A 24,181-nucleotide genomic window follows, 5' to 3' on the forward strand; every position below is an offset into this window, starting at 1 on the left:
ATATATCATATAATTTAGGAATGTACAAAAGTCGTACCTATCGACAAACTCTTTTCGCGTTCCATACGCATACGTTGCCATAGTATTACCGTACCTTGCATTTGATAAATAACTGAATTATGAAACAGACACAGGCTGTTATGCGTTTTATAGTATAATAATGACTCCGATTGTGTCTCGAATAGTTGGGGGTTCGTGGACAACTTTGACATCCACAGGGGGTTCGTGGGGTGAGGGGGGGGGGTAAAGTTAGGGAAACCCTGGTCTAAGTGAAAGGCTGTACTTCCTAATACTTATAAAAGTTTGTGTGAGGTCGCAACTGCGGGGGGGGGGGGGGTCGTGTGCACGCCTCACCTCAGATCTGAACCTAGTTGAGGGCTCTCTTTCTGCCCTGATTGAATGTTATAAATTTCCCGACGACTGATTGTTTGAACGTTCCTCAAGCTGTACCAAGTCAGCCGGCAGTACCCGACGTTAATTTAGGAAGTTGAATTGTTACTCTTGACTTTGATTAATGCCGCTTTTACAAGACAGATGCTTTTGTAAATAGCTTGCCTGAATGTCGGCGAAATAGTTGCATAGATGAAGGGATTAATAGCTGAGTTCAAAAACAACAAGAAATAGCAGATATGCAAAACTAACTTAGGTAGAGTGATAAAGAGTCTAATACAAGTCATAACATTAAACGGTAGCCAACAAACTAGAAACGCAACGTCTAGAAACAGCAAGTTTCTCGCAATTTTGTATAATTTCCTTTCTCTGTTATTCAGTGCGATGATGTTGTCTTGATCTTCGGGCGGTTCAAGAAATCTCACACGTAGATTCGCGTTCCTACGCAATTCACTGATGCTGCTGGATGATGGGAGCGCTGTAGCAACATTACCTGGTATTGTGCTGAGTGTTGCCTCAACCGGCGCATTTTCGTAATGTACCGCCGGTGTCCTTTGCCCGATTGTATTATTGTCTCGACCACCAATATTTGCGCGCGTTTTTAAGACTTAATTTTCTGCGCCATCTCACAACGAAAATCCAGTTCGTAACGACTAGTATTGTAAATGGAGTCAAGAAATAGATCACTACTTGACCGTAGTCTGTTAAAATAGCTACTAAGTATTCGTCAACATTTTGCAGCCTTTGCTTGGGTGGGAGGAACACCTCAAAGGATATCAACAGAATGACGTCATAGAGACATGCGTAGCAGGCACTTCCAATCCAGACCAGCATCGTCGTCTGCGTGCTTTGTCTGTATGTTTTTGAAGTGTGGTACTTGATTGGATCGGTCACCAAACGGACTCGATCATAACTTATAATGATGACAACGAAAACGGACATCACTACGGGAACATGAAATGCCCATTCGTGAAATAAATTCCATCCAGAGAGATGAGTGTCCGCAAATAGTTCAGCATGTACAAAAGCTGGTATGGATATCAGAGCAACGAAAAAGTCTGCTACAGTGAGAGCTAAGATTTGTCCGTTAAAGCGAATAGCTCTCACTGGTTTGTTCTTACAATACACAAAAATAACTAACCCATTGCCAATGATGATCAAGATAATTAATACACTGTACAAAATTATGAAAATAATCAAATGGATCAAATCTAAGTTTCCTCCTCCGTGGCTTTTCCTGGAAAATAATGCTCCCAAAGCCATTTCTACAAGAAAAGATTATCCGAAGGTAGTCATACAGAATAGACACAGTCGTTAAGACACGTGGTTACGCGATGAATCATGGACATTTCCCTTTTGAAGAGAAATCACACTAATTTTGAAATTTTGTAAATTGTCCCCGTCTTCACTGGTGTAAACCACCTGGAGGGAAGAACCGTCGAGTTTGGTCTCAGTTGAACCTTATTTGATATTTGGTATGAATCCTTTCCTTTATCTTCAGTGACAAGACCTGAAAACAAACTATTTTGAATGCCAACATCTTTGGTGAAATTATTTCCTCTCTGATGATTCTTTGTCAACAGTAATCAGTTATTTAAGTGGATAGTCATCGAAATCAGATGAAATTTTACGAGTTGTTAGCACAAATAAAAATTTTAAGTTAATGATTTCAGAATTGTTCACTATTACGGATGGCTTATTCCTAAGATTGCTTCCCGTAAAAAAGTATAGGACTTAAATATGTATCCTTATTAAGGGGGTAATGTAGCATGCATCGCAAGCGATAAATTGAAGACTCGGAGTGATGGTAATGTACCTCAGGTCTAAAAGTAGAGACAAATTCTCAAAACGTTTCCGGTTGTTACACACTTTATTTGTTCAAAATCAAAGACAACTTTTGCTACAATTAGACATGCATGACAGGGCATGTGTAAAAGACATAATGTAAATAACCATCACTGAACTGTTGCTATCGATAATAATTGAAGAACAGACAACAATGAAGAGACCTCATTGGGTAATAAGGCCATCATCAATGAGTTAAAAGTTTCTCTTTTAGTTGCTGAAGATATTGAAGATATTGAAGATATTGATGATGATGATGATGATGATGATGATGATGATGATGATGATGATGATGATGATGATGATGATGATGATGATGATGATGATGATGATGATGATGATGATGATGATGATGATGATGATGATGATGATGATGATGATGATGATGATGAGACAGCGAAATAAACTATCCTGAATTTACACTTTATACCTGGGGTTGCTCGTCTCTTAATTGTTTGACTTATATGACGTTCCCGCCACATCCTCGGTGAGTGATGTTATAATGAGCCCTTCGTACCCTACAGATTTGAGAATCTTCTCAGGGTGCATGGGATCAAAAAGTTGAGCTATGCCTTTGTATAATTACTTATAGGAAAACATGTTTGTACGTAAACTGAAGAATACACACTACAAAGAAAGATTATAATTCCGACAAGTTACAATTTTATAATTTCGATTATTTATTATTACCTTCCACCGAAATTCTTGTTCATACATTAATTACATGCCAGTAAAAATTAAAGTGTTTTAAACCAGCCGATATTTTTACTTTAAAAAATCTAAAAATATTTGCACAGTAATCTTCAAGCATGTATTATCATAACTGCTGATACTTATGTATTAGCGTCATGAAGCATATCTATGGATGGTTATGGTGTAATAACATCTTTTAGCCATTAAGTCACCAATCAAACTATTTAACAATAATCAGTTTCATAGTATCGAAACTATATCATGCCACTCTGTGTCATATACTTTCATCAAATAACTCGATATCTATAGTCAAGATATATGCTCAAAGCAATCAAACAATCTTCTTCAAGTATTTTTATCAAAATATGACACATTCATTTTGTTGGTAAAGTGAACGCTAATGAACGATTTTCAACATTTCATCATCCATACACTTTGATATAAATATAGTAGATATCACATGTGAACAACAAACTCATTTGAAGAGAAAAAAGTTTGACTTTTAAGTGTTTTAAATGAGAACGTGCCTTGTCAAGCTATAGTACATTACATTGTTTTGGGGGTTTATAGTCGAACCGTATGTATGATCGATCCGGAATCAATTTGTTAAACTGCCTTAAATTTTGATATCATAATGTTAAAACTAAAAGATTAGAACAATATGGCTTCCCGTTCCTGTTCTCCCAATACGGAGTTCTGTTCCTCATCAAGGAAGATAAATCATTTCGTTGCATTGCGTCGTTTCCCCAGATGTTTCAATGCAAGCAAGTAAATGTCGTGCAGGCGAAACATAACTCAATATTTATGCATCTAAAGTCTTCAAAGACTAATACATAGTTAGATAATCCGATACATTGATTCAGTTTGTCTTAGAAATCTGTAGAGACAATATGGCTCATGAATGGATAACAATTGGCTGTATAGCCCGAATAACGACCGAGTCTTACTCATCTAGACTAATCTCATCTCTAGCCTATAACAGAATAACGACAGTCTTACTCACCTAAACAATATCTGCTTTAGCCTATATCAGAATAACGACAGTCTTACTCATCTAAACATTTATTATCTGCTTTAGCCTAAAAGTAAAACAGAATAACGACAGTCTTACAATTATTATCTGTGTTAGCCTATAACAGAATAACGACAGTCTTACTCATCTAAACAAATAATCTCAGCATTAGCCTATAACAGAATAACGACAGTCTTACAATTATTATCTGTGTTAGCCTATAACAGAATAACGACAGTCTTACTCATCTAAACAAATAATCTCAGCATTAGCCTATAACAGAATAACGACAGTCTTATTCATTTCAACAATTAATCTCAGCTTTAGCTTATAACAGGGATTAAAACCTCAACGGGAAGAATTTTTACTATGACAAAACGACTGAAGTACTTCTGTAAAATATTTTCTATATCTTAGGTTCATATTTGCATAAATAAATGGATTTAAAGCAGAATTAGCATATAGAAAGAACAATGCAATCTCATCCCAAAAACTTTCATCCCCAACGAAAACTATAAGACGCCAAACGAATAAAACATGCACAGGTAACCAACAAATTAGGTAAACAGACACGAAAACGAATAAATTCCAGACAATTTTGCCAATTCTTTTTGGTGGTTTACTTTTGTCTTTTTCTGGGTTTACTGTATTTTCTGTTACAAAACCAGAATTATTAACACTCAGTTGGACCGATGATAGGGTAATATCATCTTGATTCTCAGCCGATGAGACTGCGATGTTGTCTCCTACTTGGAAAGTTTCTGACGGATGTTTTCTTAAATAATCAGTTTTAACAGATTTTGTAAAATCCTCGGTTTGGTGGTTTATATCTGTTGTTGGAGTTATAGTCATTTCTTCAGCATTTGATGAAATCCAAAGTACCCTATGGCTCTTTAATAGAACTTCACTGCTCCATCTGGTATGTTTATTAAGCTTTACGTACACCAAAACATTGATTGTCAAAAGAGCTATCACGGGAATGAAAAAGTTAAGAATTAGTTGAGCAATCGTGAACGTTGCACGGCTAAACAAGCTGTGTCGACGATAGAAATTAGTTACGGTAAACAACGCAAAAATTGAAAATATAAAGCAGTATAGCACTGCAAATATCCACGCCTTTATCATGAGTTTCACATTTGCTTTCCTTGTACGATTTCTATAATATGTGAAAGTGTCAGTTACAAGTTGATAACGATCCAGACTCATAATGATTATGATGACGAGAGACATGTACGTCACTGAGGTACTCAGCCAGAGGGAACTCATTTCTAACGGCAACGGCAAAGTCCATCCTCCAACAAGAAGCTCGATTGCTTCCATTGGTAGATTATGCAAACCAACTAACAAATCGGCTACAGATAAATGAAAAATGTACACATTGAACGGTAAACTTCTAACTTCATTACTGCGTAGATATGCGTAAATCACAAACAGATTCCCGACCACAGCTACAAGAGCAAGTACCATAGAAACACAAAATATTGTAACACGTTGTAAATCAGATGGAATGTCAAGTACTGCTAAATTAACAGTCTCGGTTGAATACGAAAAGTTACTCTGTGTGATGTAAGTAGTTTCCATATTGAAAATATAACTGTCAACAAAGCAAAGGAATGTCAACCGCAAACCTCAACACCAGTCAAAGGGAAACTATCAGCTCCTTCGGAAATAAATCCTTACAGATTTTGCTCAGACAAGGAACAACGTCGTTATAGCGTTAGAAGTCCTTAATCCATCCGCTTCAGCACTACATTTGGCAACTCTTTTAGTGGTCGCTTCGTTTGTTATTAATTGCTGCCAATGCACACGATTCGTTTTTTTAATAACACCAAAGTAGTCGGGTTTGTTCCTATTGAATAAACAAATTCTGAATAAAACTTCCACCCACACGTTAAGCGATCTTCTCTTAAGATAAAGACAAAGTGGAAATATAAAAGTGCTCGTAAACCAAAGTACCTTAAATATTTGTCTTCCTTTTTGATATCGTGAATTCAGTTTATATCTTCCCCTTCAATCTGATCCATAAGGGTCTGTATATGACCCACCTTCAGTTAGTATATGACGGCAATTATTCATAGACATGATCTCATTCAATGTAGTGCTCAAGAGATTAGTTTCAAACTCATGTTTAACAAACTTACACAAACGAACAAAAAGAGGGAAATGGTGGACCAGCTTCGTTCAGCACTTCATTTCTCATAATACTACATATAGGGTCTAACATGTCTTAAAAAAAGAAACTGCACAACAATGTCGGCAGCAAAGATGATACGAAGCCGAAAAGTCCTGTTGTTCCAGGCTTCACTGTATTTTGAAACTTCCATCATCGTTAGACTAATGTATACTTGTACAGTTATCTGGAATTATAGCAATGTGGGCTATTGCTATTGCGATACTTGGCAGGTTTAGGCTATTGAAACCTGTACATTAACCTCATCGGATCAGAAATTGAACGTCCAATAGGGTATCAAAACTGTCGAGTAAAACAATTATATATTTTGTGCTACTTAACGAAACAGCTGACCACTATGCAACATGCTAGTTTTACATCTAAGAAGTATCGACAAACATGTCAACTTTAAGTCTAACATCAAAGCATATATGGTGCTAACAAGTCTGAAGCGGTGAACTACGAAATGTGTAGTAAAAGAAAAGATCATAAAAGAGCACGAAGAAAGTTTTATAAGTGAACTTTTCTTGATATTTACTTTAAAAATATGATAAGATACAGTCAATATATACAGTCAATATGATCATATACAGTCAATATGTTATGCATAACTATAGTTTAAGTGAATCTAGTGATGGGGTGCCACTCGTCATGTGGTTTATTAAGTATTTATTTGTAACGTTTCCGTCATTGGAAGTAATTATTGATCAGCCTAATTTACTTCGTGAGAAAACATTTTTTGCCAAAAATCAATTTGTTTTAATCCCTTTCTCGGTTCAAAGTATAAAGTGTTACTAAACCTCAGCTATGAGATTTTTACTAACGGGATTTCTCTAGTACAGACCCATTCAAGCATCTCTATTTTCATCGCGCCTACTCATATAGCTAATTGTTTCTAATGGTTTTTAAAAGCATTTTACAAGGAAAGAGAAAAATATATTGCTCAAAGAACCTTACAAGTTCTTATTGCGACTACTTAAATGGAATAATAACAGAAACGATAAAGGGCCGTCACGGTATTTTAAAGTATAAACAGATGTATTTCTTAATGGAAACGTGTTGAGATGTCATTGTTATGTTGGAATATATGACAATTGCAGTTTATTTTCAACTGTCATGCTAAACTACATTGATTAACGTCACTGAAAACGTCATATTTCTTTTGTTAATATTCTTGTACAACTTTTTGCAACTAAAGAAATGATTTTCAGCTATCATTTTCCATCCATTTTGAATAAATGGTGCCTTCCACTCAAATTACCGACTGATTTTTAAGTTTGTATAGTCTATGTAATGATCTAAATCTCATGAACCTGAAATCAGATGCAAATGTGATCAAGACTATCGCTAATTATAACAGAACAACAAATTAAGAGGTTTATAAAGGTTACCACGCGTATCTCATCATTCTTTATTTCATGTTATACATTTGTTCCAAAGTTGTATTGAGAGCTATGACAAAACAATGCAGAGACTGAAAGTTATGCAGTATACTGTGGAAGGACGACATCTTCTTTATTCTGAATAGTTTAAAACAAGGGACCATTTATTAAAATATGAAAAATAAATAGAGATAAACATTGAGTTCAAAGTGAAAATATTTAAAAATTCCAGGCTAATAAAACTCTGCAAGGTTTCTCAAAAAGACAACGAATTATCTAAATGTGTGGTCCGTATATATCTATTATATACTGAGGTAATTTCTGATTTAGATGTTAGGTTTAGCTTTACCCAATTAAGTATCGTGTGTAAAAGTATAAAGAGCTGCTTTATCCTACAGGACTTATGAAGTATGAAAACAATCCTCATACAATCATATCTTACTTCCAGGAAATAGAGTAACGTGGGCTCTCTTAGTTTAGAACAATAAAAAAATCCAATAAAATAAACGCAAATTTGTGCATCAGCAAGCTGTCATATAGGTTAAACACTGATGCATTGGTTGTAGATTACATATAAATATGTAAAGTACTCAAATTTAGCTTATTCTTTGCATCTTTCGGGTGAACTCACAAAGTGAAGTTACGCTCTATGGCAGTCATTTTAGATGACACAGACCTGATTACGAAAAGAGAGACATGTTATTTAATTTACAACTATCATGTATGTATATTTTAATGTTCTAACGATGAATTAAACTTATTCAACTGTTCCTAAGGCTTTCATTTCCAACAAAACACAACAGTTTATTAATATTCCTGGTGAGATATTATTCATTGCTCATTCATTCATTCATTTATTTGTTTCTTCACACTATAAATACAGAGAAGTTAACTAAGTGACAACACATATCAACAACAGGCAAAATTGTGAAAGGAAGCACTCAAAAAAAAACCCAGAGGGCTTAATTATTTAAATATATTATGCACCTAACAATGAATAAAGGAGTGTAATGTTTCTGTGAACGCTTTTTGGAATCTGATGTTCATAGCTGTATTAATAAACGGATTTATCGAGGAATTACCATAGAGAAAGTAATGAGCAATTTCATCACAGAAACTGTTGTAAACGATGAAATTTATAAGACGACACACCAACAGAATTGGGATCGGTAGCCAACAAATCATATAAACAGAAACCAAAATGAATAATTTCCGTACAGCTTTATTCATACCATTTGATGATTCAGCCATCCCCTTAAATCCTCGTTGGTTAACTATTTTGGTCTATTTTGATTTCCAATAATTCTTTTGGAGTGAACATATTAATTTCCAAACTAGACTCTACGTTGGTTGAGTTCCACAATGCTCTCTTACCGTGTAACCGCTTTATGCTATGTTCATGCCTCCATCTTTTGTGTTTCTTCAGTCTAATGGAACCAACATATTTATTGTCAGGAAAAAATCAGCAGGGGAAGATCAATTTTTTTTAAAACAAAGCAGAAAAAAAGAGAAAATTTCCACGACTTCAGCACAAGTTTCATATTTGCTCTCTTTGTCCAATATGATATGTAAATGTATTTGTCACAAGTTTATAACGATTAAAACTCATAATATTAATAATAATAAGTAAAGACATCGACGATACTTAATACACCAGCCAAAGAGACACAAGTTGTACTGGAAATGGTAAAGTGCTTCTTCCCAGGAGACCCTCGCCAACCTTTAAAGTTAAAGTATGTAGCCCAACAAACAAGATTGCTACGGATAGATGCAAAATATAAGTATTGAAGGGTAATTCTCTAAATTTACCACTGCGTGAATATGCGTAAATCACAAGAAGATTTCAGCAGTAGCTATAAGAGCAAGAAAAACAAAGGTACTAACTATTGCTGCTGTCATTCCTACTTCAAACTGAGTGACATTGATTGCCAGATTGAGTTCTTAAGATGGATATAGGAAAAAATGCTGTCTTTGTGGAAATTTGTTTCCATTTTCCAAGAACAAGGGTGCTAAATTTTGTTGATAATTATGACAATTAAGTATTTCTAGCGTTACTTCAGACACTGCAACCACTGCACACTGAGTATACCTGAGTCATAGATATACGTTCATGCTCTGCATCCTTAGCTTATTGCAACATCAGGTTGTGAGCAGCCTTTAACTCCTCCTCATCTGATTAGCACGGTTATTAATAGATGAGATTTAAGTCCCTCATCTCAAGGTACGTGTGCTAAGTCAGTAATTCAGTTAGCTGTCAGGTAAGACTTTGCTAACCACATCCATATTTATTTAATTTTTTGTAACACTTTTGGTTCGGGTGGAAGATTATCCTGATATCTCCGTTGCTTTTCGCTTTGAAATTTGACAAAACCAGGGCTATTGCGGCAATCTCTAAGAATAAGGGCACAATAATATTGAATATCTATTGAATATCTATACAAACGATATGAAAATAGTCTGAGTTTCTGTTGAACTTGGTATGATTATTATTTAGTCGTTCACGTGCTCTTCGTGAAGCAAAACGTCAAATAAACGCATGCCAGTGAGTACTTGGAATAAAACGTGGACACACTGAAGGATCTTGAAAGCCTTTCCTTTCGGGCTGTGATGTAAGGCTTACAGGGTGTAGTTTGCCGACTAAACAATTCATCCACTCTATTGTTATACAACGCCAAAATCGGGAATCACCTCTCCGGCTGAAGACATATGTCAGCTCTTAATTGCAACCAGTTGCAAGGTGTGATTCCAAGATCGCTGATAGATGTGTTTAAAGATGCGAATACATGATTCAAAGATGTATTTACCACAATCTTTGAGAGTGCAAATTATGGAATAATTTTTGATTATGATAAACTTTGTTTACTATGTGTGTGATTACATATAATGAAGGAGAATGTCTTTCAAAGTTAGATATAAGAATCAAAACATATAAATCAAGAAACACAAGAATCAATTATACCGTAAATTATTGTTCAGGTGTGAACTTTTGACTATATATGTTATGCGTACACCAGTTGTTTCGGTTAGAGGAACTTAACGTTTTCACCATAATATTTACATATCACAAGACGAACAAACACGTTACTATTGTAATGACGTGGGTCATTAATGTAATGTACAGTAGGTATATGATGTGAAGGACACCCTTTAGCAGGGAAAAATAACATTTCGTAAAATTGTTTTTTGAAATTGCTTGTTAAAAGGTTTTTTTTGTCGTGAGCTCACAAGCATAAACAGTCAGTCTAATAGCATCTGAAATACCTCACTCTACATCATTTTCCATTTTCATTTTACTTTAAACGAAAATAAGGAAACTTGCAAAAAAAACCAAGTTTCTATCATTGTAACATTTTTAAGTGCATGGCTACCTGCGATAGGTCACTTTTGTTTCTCAAATCTATCGAGTATTAATCAAAGTAAGTTTGTGTAAGTTATCCAAATAAGAATCCGTCGATCTCAGATGATTATTTCATTATAAAATGAACCTTAATGAGCAAATGATTGATCAACTTGATTCGAAATTTAACCTTCTTCGTCACCCGGATCACTTTTATCTTACTGGTGATTTCTAGTTTTGGTAGTATATATATTAAATGTAAATTTTATCTCAAGCCGTATAGGCAATATATACTTAAATCACATTTGAATAGTAATCCATAATTTCTGTATCTAAAATTCCTTCTTGGAAAAATTCACAATTCACAATTTCACAATTTACATAATTGTTGTCCTTAAAATCAGTAGACATACTTCTAACGATATAAACTTAGTCAGAACCTCCCCGGGAAGTAGTTTTACAGTGACATAATGATTGATATACTTCATTAAAATATTTTCTATATCTCAGGTTCATATTTGCATATATAAATGGGTTCAGAGCAGAATTACCATAAAGAAAGAATACTGCAATCTCATACCAAACATCGTCGTTTCCGATTAGAGAACTGAGACGCCAAACAACCATAACGTTAATAGGTAACCAACAAACTAGATAAACAAACACGAAAACGAATAAATTCCAGACAAGTTTGTCAATTCCTTTTGGTGGTTGACTTTGGTCTTTCTCTGTGTTAAGTTTATGTCCTGCTACAAAACCAGGACTATCAATATCCAGTTGGAATGATGAAACGGTAATGTCAACTTGAGTTTGGGTCAAAGAATCTGCTATTTTATCTCCTTCTTGGACAGGTTCCTCTTTTTGCTTTCTCAGATAATCTGGTTCGACATCTCGTACAAAATCTCCAGATTTGTGTGGTAAGGCTTTTAATGTATAGCATCGGTAGTTATTCCTAGAGGAGGCCGTGTATTTGATGAAATCCAATTCACTCGATGGCTTTGACGGAGATTAATTTCATGGCTCCATCTCATGTGTTTGCTAAACTTTATGAACACCATCATATTGATTATCAGGAGAGTAATCAAGGGAAGGAGAAAGTTAATAACTATCTGGGTAATCTGGAACAACACAGGGATTATTATGCTCTTCGGAAAGTAGTCAGTTTGTACGCTCCATGCAGCAAAAAGTATATATAGTAAGGAGTATACCACTGAAAATATCCACGCCTTTATCATGAGTTTCACGTTTGCTTTCCTTGTACGAATTCTATAATATGTGAAAGTGTCGGTTACTAGTTGATAACGATCCAGACTCATAATTATTATGATGACGAGAGACATGAATGACACTGAGTTACTCAGCCAAACATTACTAATTATTAAAGGTATGGGTAAAATCCATCTCCCAAGATAGTCGGCACCTTGCAACGGTAGATTATGCAAACCAACCAACAAATCCGCTATAGATAAATGAAAAATGTACACATTGAACGGTAAGCTTTTAATTTCATTGCTGCGTATGTATGCGCAAATCACAAACAGATTTCCGACCACAGCTACAAGAGCAAGTAACAAAGAAACACAAAATATTGTTACACGTTGTAATTCAGTTGGAATGCTATTTACTGTGAAATTGACAGTCCCAGTTGAGTAGTACGAGAAATTACCATCTGTTATCATATTACTTTCCATTTTCAAAAAACATCGGTTCCGTATTCAGTATAAAATCAGTGAAGACCCTCTTCATAACCTCTGTAGGTAAATCATTAACGATGAAAGATAATAAGGATGTTCTAATAGGTATCGAGTCTTTGTAATATGGAACTGCAATTATACGTGTTTTAAGCGTAATGATCTCTCAAGGCAGTAATAACTGCTCGGCTCTGACTATGTTTTAACACACATAATCGTTTGTTGCATACTCCGGTTGTTATTACTATTTGTCAATTTACAAGATTCACTTGTATTGGCGAAAAAGTGGTCGAGTTTACTCGACGTCTGCACGGAATAAAGAGAGTTTATGAATAAGATTTCCGGTGATACCTTCATTGATTTCTATCTTAACAAGCGATAAAAAAAATAGAATATGCAAATTTTATAGTGCTGAACGATTGCGACATTCACTTGTAAGTTGATGTTGTTATTGCTCAATCAAATGAAAATATTTAATGAAGTAAAAGCTGCAGGAGCAGTGACAAACAACAAAGCCAGGTCACAAACTCTTGAAAACTCTCCGAATAGAAAGCTAAATCCAACCAAATATGCCTGTCACATAAGACCTAAAAACGAATAAACATACAGTTGGTAGGCCTAGTTTCTGAAAACAAAGAACTATATCACTTTGTCGAAAGTTACATGGACAAAAAAATACCAATAATTACTACAAATGCAAGAATCGTGCACGTGAGACGCGCAGATATGTATTAAATCGTATAAGAACTTGCATAGTTATGCCAACTCATGTAACTGCAAAGGGAAAATAAATGATCCATGTTCGTGTTGTTTTCAATGGTCGAGGAACTAGAACAGATGATTATCAACATCTGCAAGAAAGCCGTAGTTTTTTAACAAACTTGTTCTGACTTAAATGTTGACAACACAATTATATAATATTAGGATTCATCCTGTGAATGTTCTTTATTAATTTCTGTCATTATCTATCTGACATTAGATAACATCACAATTATTAGGTCCATTGTTCAACTTTAAGTAACCATTATGCACAATGCCTGACCGACAAAATTCTTCTTTTTTTTTTTGTCAAGCTTGATTGCTGCCAATATCAAAGCGATCAAAGCTTTTTATATGTAGCCCAGCCTCTTAGGTACATATTATATGATAAAATGGTGTTTAAAAAAATATTTCCACTGCTTTAAATGAGGACATATATCGATTTTGTAATACTGGTTTAATGCCATGATAGTTAATTGGCGTTTAAATCGCTGAGTATTTGCATTTGACTATTAAAACAATGGTATATTTCTTGCCAATATGAGTGAGCAATCACCGATAAAAAAATATATTACTCATGTTTGATACATGATATGTTGATGATGAAAATGGTTAAACGATGGACATTACTACGAGATCCCCCTGTTGCTGAATTTATACCTACACCTCCGTTATTTCCAAATGTTTTATACATATTTCATATTCTTTATTACTATCTCTCACGTGATAAATATCTCGTCTTTGTCAGTGGTTTGTTCCATAACAATAATGAATACATTTCTAAAGCGCCGAAAAGAAAAAAATATGAAATAAATGTTCATGGCCCTGAACAATTAAAATTAAGTTAGTTGGCCGTTGTAAAGAATTGACATGAGGGGTGGTCTTAATTAGCAATGGGAACGAGATCCAGAAGCAGAGGGCAGCAGATGCAAATATATTTAAAATCTATGCCTGGGGCATGCTACACAACTAGAATCGTATTATACTTATAACATTTTCAACTGGCATGTCCTACCGACCACGTGATGGTTGGTTTGGTCTATCATGCATGGCACCCTTAAATTGACCTATTATGACCGTTTACATTTTTAGGTAGAACAAAGTAGAAAGTTTGAAATATGGCTTTCCCATGGATTACATCTGTTCTCGTCGCAAATCACTTCCATGTCGCCAGCAATTTCTAAAATACATTAAATCACCTTCAATCTTTCTGATATTTAGAGAACCATTAGTCTAAGCTACACTCGAGCATATCATCCACGCTTTAACGTGATGGCCTTAACTGCTAGCCAGTTTCGTCGTTCTGTGTCATAATGGTTAAATATTTTCTTCCCATATGAGTGAATGCAGAGTATTTCAAATATCTTAAGACTAAACTGTCCATTTGTTCACGAAGAGTGCCAAAAACCATTGTGCGGAAATCTTTTTTCGTCGATATGCTTATCAAACAGGATCTGGTTTTGTGAATTTTGTGTCAGAGTACACATGTCAAATGACAGTACATGTGGTATTGGGTCGGTTGAGCCAATTTTGGCCGTTAAGATGTGAAAATTGTTTACTGGTGAATTAAGCTTGTTTTCAGGTGCACTACACAATTTGGCTCTGAAAGCCCAACTTTTGCATTGTCATGATACGGAAACTTGAAAGTGCCATGACTGGCCAACGTTTCAGCTATCCAATGAGAGTGAGAGTTTAGCTTTTGAGAACTTTGAAAAATCTTGAGGGACCACATCACTTTGATTGTTTATTGTGTACATCAATGGGGCAATTGTATGGGATATACTACCTTAAATCCTTAAAAGGAAGAGTTGTAATGTCGGAGCGGCGGGGCATAATATACCATTGCTCCCTCCCTTTAATCAATGGCATTCTCGTGAATCAGGTCCCATTGTTAACTCTTACTTTTCCTCAAATATTATTTTACCGTGCATTAATTACGTTCAAAATGCTAACCATTTACGTAACGAAAATGCTTGACATATTTCAATCAAACTTTTCCTGTACCGACCATCGTAACAGCATAAATAAATGGATTTATAGCGGAATTACTGAACAGAATTATTTTGGAAATGTCTTTCCAAACATCATAATCAAGGGCGGCGGAACCGGGGGGGCACAGGGGGCACGTGCCCCCCCCCCCCACTTTTCCTCAGGTTAAAAATGTGCCCTTTTTCTACATAAAAATTGAGGTGTCCCAAGTTAGCAAGAGGCCAGGGAACCAGAATGAACACTCGGGAAGGGCCGTTTCCGGCCATCTGAGGGGTTTGTAAAACCAAAACTTTTCTTGTACGCTCCGCGCCAACCGATGGTGGCGCTCCGCTCAGATAGTCGTGCATATACAACTTTGCAAATCCTGGCTACGCCTGTGGGTCAAACTCAAAGCTATTTCGAATGGAAAAAAATTTGCTAAGATATTAACAAGAAATAAACTCGAATTCGGAAGATTCCTGCAAAGTGCCCTTTGAGGTCGGTGCCCCCCCCCCCCCCAGATTAAAAGTGCTTCCGCCGCCCTTGATCATAATCCTCTATGACGACAAAAAGACAAAAAAAAACGCATCGTCATGGCAACCAGCATACTTACAATACCGGTACAAAAATTCATAAGTTTATAACAGTCTTTCTCATTGGTTGACTTTTATCGTATATCTCTGTCCGTTGGGGATTTGTGTTTACATCAAGACGATTAGTACTGCCTACATCATTAGTTCAATACGAAACTGTTATGTATTTAAAAATTTCGATCTAAGAAGAGGTGCATTTTTGGGCTGCCGGAGTTACTTTATTTAAAATTGAGATAGCCTTTCGTTGATTGAAAGAACTATCTTGTTTACTTCTGAGGTCCTGTTTGAATTCCTTTTCCAGGAGTCAGAAAGCTTGATGAATTTTTCCTATTTGTTTACAGTTTAATTGCAGTCTAGTTCGGTTTTCGTGTTTGACAAGCATGACGTAAACACTGATATTTAACATGAGAAGGGTAGTACTTAATGGTACAATGAAAATCAACGTTATATCTATGATCGTAAACAATAACACTGCAACATTTATCGTTAGAAAGAAACAAAACACTTATACATTATAGAATAGACTATTGTAGCCGTCAATGTTATTACTGTAACAAATAAAAACGACTGCCATTTGAAGGTTATACTATTTTGTTTATGAATGAACTCGTAGGAATTCCGTGCAATACGAATAGCTGGATAAGTGCATCCAACTGTGCAATGACTTTTATATGGGAGAGAAGAAGAGAATACAGGAGAGTCGAGTACAGCCAGTCGAGGTTTCAGATACGTTTGTATTGTGCCTTGTGTTCATTCTCGTCCTGTTTTGACTTACGTCTTCAGTTCTAGTTCTTTCGCCGACAAACGTTACAATACCATAAGTAATAAGTTTGATCGATTAGTATGCTTCCGGTAATGATTGAGGGCGTCTGCAACAAGTTGATATCGATCCAAGCTCATGATTATGACAATGTTTAATGACATAAATGTCGTGAGACTAACGAACCAAAAATGGAACGGCAATGTTGGTCAAGGTACTGTCAAACCTCTCGGAAGGAAAGGAACAGCTTTCTCGACCAACTAACACGTCCGCTGTGGAAAGGTGCAAAATATACACTTTGACCGGTAAGCTACAAACTTCTGTCTATAAGTTGACCCTTGGTTTTTATAAACAAATAAGACTATTCTACACACATCAGCAATATTAAAATGTGACTGTTCTGGACTAGATGTTTAGCCCTTTGTGTAGGTAAAATGGTTTATCGAGTTTTGTCGCAGATGTTGTGACAATTAATACAACACTTTACCAATTAACAGTCTCTTCATCATCTCTTTCCATCATCTCATTCTCATTTCACCAGTTATGTTTTCCGAAGATTGTTTCACTTTATGAGACCGGAAGTTTGAGATATAGCGTCTTCAGCGCGATACAAAGTTCGTTGCGCACTATTTAACCAAGCTCCATGGTTAACATAAGCACGCTAGCCGTCAGTGTATTATGACTATATGCTTCAGGCTTCTAACACACAAAATGATGAAGCCATATTCACGCGCGCACATTTTGACAGCGTGATTTCGTTAAACACGTTCGCATTCACTTAATGATGAAGCCACTTTGTACGTATGCGCGCATTCGGTCGTCACATTCTGCGTCCTTCTTTCTTGCGTTTCTTTTTGTTTAATCAGCTACCGCACAAGTCCTTCGCGGATTCCGAATGCGCGCGCATTGCGTCGTAATGAAAATCGCGTTGCGTCGAAAAAAAAAATTCCTTTATGACGCCACATAAGTTATACCTTGACAAGAACTATCAACGTAGCAACAATGTTGATATATATGGTTCAGTTCAACTTGCTTCTGCATCACGAACACACCGTACTTGCTTAAAGCGAATAGTACAGCGATTATTTTTACCAGTTTCTGGAACTCTTTACAACTCTACTTCCGGTAAGTCTGTCATTATTTGCCTTTGTGTTGAATGGTTTTACTAAATGGAGATATATCTTAATATTTGTAATATCAGAAAAAGAATCTACGAATCAGTTCTCTACGCGGAAGATTCAGAAGACTAAGTAGCTTAGGCTAACAACGGGCACCGCCGAAATTGCGTACCAACGACATCGACAAACACTTCATTGGGAGAGAGGGCGGCAAGCTATTACGTAAATTTTCAATTTGACGATATTTTCATTCCAAATATTAGCGGAATTTCCTTGCGGTTAACATTGAAAGCGTGTTGATGCATGGTGTTTGAGTAAGGTTGTTTACGTTGCATTACCTAACATAGTAGGCTATATATTAAGAGGGGGCTATTATTTATAAGAACTATTGTACCCGTAAGTTGAAACTTGAGTCATTCTCAATCTCTTATTCAATCCTCTCCTAAAGCTAGTAACAACAAATGCTAAATATCCATGTAAATAGAGACACACGCAAACCTTGAACTGAAAAGAAGATTGACACTAATATAGGGAAATATTGAAGCATCCGGGGAAATATTTAAGCATCCTGGATGCTATTGTATGTAACCGTATAGTTATGCATAGATGTATGAGTTATAGTTGAATATACATACATGAAAATTGTGAAGGAAAGATAGAGCAAGAGCATCAAATCAAAAGATGAACACTGCCATCATTCCTATACACCCAGTTCATTCCCCTAACATTGTAAATGTGACCATGTGATCGTGATGTCTACCTTTGTGAATGATTCCATTACACGACCAACCCCACCCACCCCCACCCCTCAAGAGAAAATCATCTAAATTGATACGGATAAGTGTAATCTAAACGAATATTGAAACTTACGACGTACCTTTCCAATAGTATCATATTTAAGTCTTTAATGAAAACATAATTCTTTCTGGAATCTCTTACAGTCGGTTACCACAATGCCATTCGGAAGTCCTTTCAGACGAACACCTGTCCCGTCCCGACCCCGTCTAGAGAGGTAAGAATTTAACTTTTAAAATGTTTTTATTCTTCAAGAATGTTATGAAAGGGTCTGGGAGAGGGAGAGAATGTCGGAAGGGAGGTAACACCTATCCGTTTTGTCATAATCTTCGCAAAGCAAGTGGCTGGTTGCTTTAAATCGTTTCACTTTCTTAAACTATCAAACTACACTACATTCCCTCATATGAGACAAACCATATTCCAATATCACCTGACAGACAATATCAGAGGAATAAATTACAACCATTCATTATGATCAATATGTACATTATATTTAATTGTCGTTAAAAAATATGTATATCTGCCGAAATACAAACCGAAGAAAATCTGATCAAATGGACAAACTTTAAAAATAAAATAATTACAACCGACAATAATTTTAATACGCACTACAAGTTCACAAGTTAAATCGACAAATAAGGTAGAAGTTGAAATATATATATATATATATATATATATATATATATATACTATTTTCATGCTTTAATAAAGTGTAAAGTATAAGTACATTTCATACACTAAGTATTGTCAATAGTTTCCATTGTAGTATGATATATCGAAATATTATTACAATGTTTAAACTATTAATTTGTCACTGTTTTTGTTTTGTTTTGTTTCAGACGTTCGGTTTGGAAGAAGGTATTTTGTACCTTGCCTTGTTGTGGCCGCACATACGCTGATGACGATGGTCTAGCCGGAGAATATATTCCTGCTTATATCCATCCTATTCCTCGTCGTCTTCCATACTATGGCCCTATACAAGAAGACAGTCACGTGACTGTATCAAGCGAGATGAAAAAACCTGCCTCGCGAGTTTTAAGCTTCCCTGGAGAAGATGAAGGCACCCGTGCCGTGCCTTCCACTGAGTCTTCATCACTGATTGATACTATCTTCTCAGGAGAGCCATCGTCCCTTACTAACAGCACAAGGGATGAATCTAAACGGCACCAATCCCAAAACACCCCCGGGGATAAACACCATCGCAATCCCTCTGATCACCATGAGATATTGCCATCAGCCAACAACTCAGAAGAGGCCACAAAAGTTCAAAGCCACCATACCCGTGAGTTGTCGATTGACCGCCATGTCGAATGCGGTATCCGATCATCCTCTTCGTTCATCAAAGCAGGGTATTTCTTTTTCGGTTGTCAAGGAGATGTAGCCACAACAAATGTAAAAGCCACCTCCTTTAAAGGGACTACCATTCAGTCCTCGTCGACATACCAACATCGCCCAGTGAGTGACGTCAGTAATGACCGTCGTTTTGTCAAATCATTCCAACAACAGGAGCTGATAACGCCACCCAAAGCACTCCCTCTTTCACGTCTGTCACGTGACATTCAGCTCTCGTCGGCGAACAAACATCGCCTAGTGAGTGACATCACCAACGCAACACATGTTGGTGACTCCTTTCAACATCAGGTCATGTCATCTGCGCTGAGATCATCTACGCCCTCACGTCAATTATCAGGTGGCATGCCTACCCTTCGCCTTTGCCGTGGAGTGAGCTTCCGTTCGTCAACTTCTACCGGTAATATCAGAAGTAGCAATAGCAACATGGGACATTTCATTTCTTTCAGAGATGTTCGAGTGGTCCAGTCTTTGGTGACACCAATGTTTGTTATGATTGGTCATAAACGTGCACCATCCGCACCAGCTCGAATACATGTTGGACTAAGTTGCCAGATACTAAGTTCCTCCATCAATCGGTTTACTCGACCGAGGTGCCAATCAGAACCGGCAATGATCTGCTTTGCAAGATTGTCCATCACAATCGGGCGAAACTGCGTATCCCTCATCGTCGCTGGTATGAAAATGCCCGAGACCGAAGGAAGGTGTAATTCAGCGCCACACCAGCTGGTACATTACCGCCCTCTTGCTACCACAGCCAAACCTGCATGGAAGTTTTCCGGCCTCGAGGAAGCAGCAGGGCCGTCGCCCCTTATGTTGTCTGTAACCAACGCCATCAAATTCCGGACACATAACACCGTGACCTTTACCACACCCAATATCAAGTCTACCAAGGATGGTGCCTCATCATGTATCAACCATCACGTCATGCCACTAATGTGCACACCTGTACAAATGAGTGTAAAACATCAACTATTTGGTACTCGCCAAACCGCCCAATGCTCATCATCAAATACCATTTTCGGTCAGCTCTCAATTTCACATCCATTGTCCAAAGTGGTTAAGTCGCCAGAGCATCATGACATCCTCATGCAATCTATATCTGCCAACCGTCGGGTGTATGACCATTTTCCTGATAATGGATGCAAAATGCCAGCACACTGGATCTCAAATAACCCCATTCCAGTCGACCATATCATTCCATCGCAAAACGCAACACCGCGACGTAGCATTGCTACCAATAAGAACTGCAGTCCTAAATACACATTGCGACCTTTCAAACCAACCAATACAACAGTTGTACCTATCGGCAAGAAAATAGCCGTGAAAACACCAGGTATCGTTGGCAACCATTATACACCAAATATACCATTTCATGCACCGCCTGACGTGCCTGCTTGGCATCTTGCAACAAATTGGATGGGATCTAACCTTTTTCACCAAGGTGCATCAAATGATGCTATCGTTGGTCAGCCACTAGGACAAAATGTCAACTCGCCCTTGATACCTACCGCAGCAGGAGTAAATCCTATCGGTGGATTTAGATACAATACACCTAAATTGACTTCACCAGCTTGGGGAACGCTCGGAGGATCCCCGACTACTCCACTACAAAATAACGCACCGAATCTGTCCATCTCATCAAAGGCGTTAAAGAATGTACCTCAATATCCTTGGAAGAATCCATTCTTGCAGAACGTTCAAACAGCAATTACCGCCAAGAAGTCCCCTCCTTGTCATGCGCAGAACATAAACATCCAGCAACAACCGCTCCATGTGAGTACCGCATAAGACATCACATAGATACTGAATGATTTAATCACAATCATTATGTTAATACATGTTAACGAGAACGCGTCATGATATGTATCTGTTTTATGTCATATGCATATTCATATCAATTTGGTAATGATCTATGCATTCAATAACATTACTACATATGGAATTTAATCCGATAGAAATAACTAAAATCATAAAACTGAGTAACCTAGTTATAACGTTACAACTAAGCAGTGAAATATTTTTTTCATAAATGTATTTTTCTCTCATCCGTTTCTTTCAGAATCCATTTCAGAATTATACTGATGGAATGTGGAGTACTCAGCAACTTGCTCTGCACAGGTAGAAATCTATATGTTCCTACATTATTTACACAGTAAAATAAAAATACTAATAATGCTAAATAAAAAACATGATTACAAAAATGAGATTCAAAGTAACAATAACGAGAACGAGAACCACTGTAATAAACAGTTTAATATATTTATAGTGATAGATTCATGAGCTAATGAAAGTCATGCCACTACGACAGTCCGTATAGTTCGTGAATATCTAGTACATAACTGTAATTGATGAAACGTACACACTGCAACTTGTTTTAGCTCATCAGGGCTCAGTGTCATGTTCACAATGAAATGACGATTGTGATCGGAAAATGTTATCAATTGCTATGGTTACTGGTCAACTGACCTGTATCACCATGGTAACAACATGAGATTCACGGTACCAATCATAATTTATTTCAATTCTACACAGCCCACCTCCTAAGCATTTAAAGGCCTCAGACTACAATCTCCCTTCGTCTTGTGACGTCATCGCAAAGAGTGACTTGGAAGATATTTGTAACTCGATGCAGATGCCGACGATTCTAGGAAGTGGAAGCTTTGGTGAAGTCAGGTTGATGAGGCAGCTATCTTCAAGACGCGTGTGTGCGGTCAAAGTTCATCACAAAAACCGAGATGAAAAGAGCATCATCAAGGTATACGTCAATGTGTTTATATTAAATATCATAGAAATGAAACAAAATAGTATCTTGTAATTTACGGTATATACTACATATTTTGATGGAATTTGAGATTAAAACGGATATGCCACCTTTTGATATTAGAAGATATTTACATAATAATTAATATTATATTTATTCTTTTTTCTCTCCTTCAGTTTCAAATATGTACAATCTGTCAACTCCACAACTTCGTTATAACTCGCCATCGTTGTTAAGACCCGACTGTGGATTATTACATACTTCATACTATCAATACTTATCGTTGATTTCATTTGGCAGGATTTGCAGAAAGAAACCTCAATGCTGACATCTCTGAGCCATCTAGACTGCATTCCTAAACTTTTCGGTATTTCAAGAATTGGCAGCGATACCGATGTACCTGTCCTCGTTCAAGAGTTCGTCGGTGATTCGGTCACATTTAAATCTACCACGGTAGCTGACGTCATCGACGCCAAGGGCCTGAATGGGCCGAGCTCTTTCAGTGTAGCCATTCAAGTTTGTCGCGCCATTAAGGACATTCATTTCGCAGGAATGATTCACTGTGATTTGAAAACTGATAACATCATGTTCCTGAGAGGTCCATCGGGGGAAGATGGGAGGTAAAGATCAAAATTATTGACTTTGGGAAAGCGGTGAGCAGGACAGGGAAAGCAAAATACGAACACTTCCCAAGAAATGAACATGTTAATATCCGTAAGCAATGCTCCCACATTGCCCCAGAGGTTGTATTTGGAACCAGGCCATACAGTCTGTATACAGACGTATACGCTTTGGGACTAGTGCTAGCAAACGTGGACGCATCTCCTGGAAGATTTCTCAGGAAACTTGGATTCAAATGTTTAGCTGAAGACTGGAACCAAAGACCAAATGTCCATGAATTGATACGAGATATTGATACTTATATTAAAGACAGACAGGCCAGCTACGCTAGATGGAGGAGTGCAGGGTAGAGGAGAACGAATATTTATTATATTTATTTATTAATATTTAGTAATTAAAAACATTTACTGCGCCCGGTGCGTCATAAATTTTCATGTAAATCTCTTTATTATGTATATATATAGTGATAAAAAAAAATCAATTAAATAAAATAGGGAAACCTATATATGAGAAAGATTTCTTCCTTTTTTTTAATAGAAATATCGCTAACTAAAACGTATAACAAACGTAAGCCATGTCATATTGATTTGGATTCGGTTTGGCAGATTGTCAGGTAGAGAGAATGGTCGCATGTTGTCCGGTTGTCACAGGGCTACAACGAACAACAGAGCTAAACAGATGGTTGTTTTGTTACACATCGCGTAATTACTTAACTAATTAAAAACAACAACTCCGAAGAACTCGAACACAATACTTTTTGTTGTAGCTTTATATATATTTTTTTGAATAAGGAACAAGCAAACAAATAACATGTAGGCATACCGTAATTTTGAGAAAGCAAAGAATTCAGAAATAAAGAAGCAAACATGGCATTTATTGTACACCGTACTTGTCGATGAAAGTTATAGCGTGACATATCTCTTCTCTTACAAC

The 24,181-nt window shown here is 36.7% G+C and overlaps 2 protein-coding genes across 3 annotated transcripts; one reads left to right on the forward strand and one right to left on the reverse strand.

Moving 5' to 3' along the window:
* Positions 1-689: 689 nt before the first annotated feature.
* Positions 690-12,949, reverse strand: LOC139961323 (alpha-2 adrenergic receptor-like). Its single transcript, XM_071960455.1, has 3 exons — positions 11,768-12,949; positions 5,986-6,076; positions 690-5,568 (listed from the first exon to the last, which is right to left on the reverse strand). Exons 1-3 carry the CDS (start codon positions 12,518-12,520, stop codon positions 4,289-4,291), a joined length of 2,124 nt encoding a protein of 707 aa, XP_071816556.1. The 5' UTR covers positions 12,521-12,949; the 3' UTR covers positions 690-4,288.
* Positions 12,950-16,561: 3,612 nt separating this feature from the next.
* LOC139961209 (uncharacterized) lies at positions 16,562-23,597 on the forward strand. Of its 2 annotated transcripts, none has more exons than XM_071960257.1 (6): positions 16,562-16,905; positions 18,660-18,730; positions 19,353-21,639; positions 21,926-21,984; positions 22,399-22,621; positions 22,928-23,597. In XM_071960257.1, the coding sequence occupies exons 2-6, from the start codon at positions 18,672-18,674 to the stop codon at positions 23,249-23,251; spliced, it is 2,952 nt and encodes a 983-aa protein (XP_071816358.1). In that variant the 5' UTR covers positions 16,562-16,905; positions 18,660-18,671; the 3' UTR covers positions 23,252-23,597. The 2 variants fall into 2 exon arrangements, with proteins under 2 accessions (XP_071816358.1, XP_071816357.1); XM_071960256.1 differs by lacking the exon at positions 16,562-16,905 and adding an exon at positions 17,623-17,725.
* The last annotated feature ends 584 nt before the right edge of the window (positions 23,598-24,181 follow it).

The sequence above is a fragment of the Apostichopus japonicus genome, chromosome 20 (assembly GCF_037975245.1).
Source record: "Apostichopus japonicus isolate 1M-3 chromosome 20, ASM3797524v1, whole genome shotgun sequence".
In the NCBI taxonomy this organism is placed as follows: Eukaryota; Metazoa; Echinodermata; class Holothuroidea; order Aspidochirotida; family Stichopodidae; genus Apostichopus; species Apostichopus japonicus.

Bases quoted from the DNA above. Each gene is read 5' to 3' on its own strand.
- LOC139961323 (XM_071960455.1), bottom strand. From the start codon at position 12,520: ATGGAAAGTAATATGATAACAGATGGTAATTTCTCGTACTACTCAACT. The intron at 6,077-11,767 runs GCTATACATTAA...CGTTTGTGTAAG, and splicing joins CTCTAGGAATAACTACCGAT to TTTGTTAAACATGAGTTTGA. The intron at 5,569-5,985 runs GTGGGTCATATA...ACTGGTGTTGAG, and splicing joins CCGTCATATACTAACTGAAG to GTTTGCGGTTGACATTCCTT.
- LOC139961209 (XM_071960257.1), top strand. From the start codon at position 18,672: ATGCCATTCGGAAGTCCTTTCAGACGAACACCTGTCCCGTCCCGACCC. The intron at 18,731-19,352 runs GTAAGAATTTAA...GTTTTGTTTCAG, and splicing joins TCCCGACCCCGTCTAGAGAG to ACGTTCGGTTTGGAAGAAGG. The intron at 21,640-21,925 runs GTGAGTACCGCA...CGTTTCTTTCAG, and splicing joins TCCAGCAACAACCGCTCCAT to AATCCATTTCAGAATTATAC.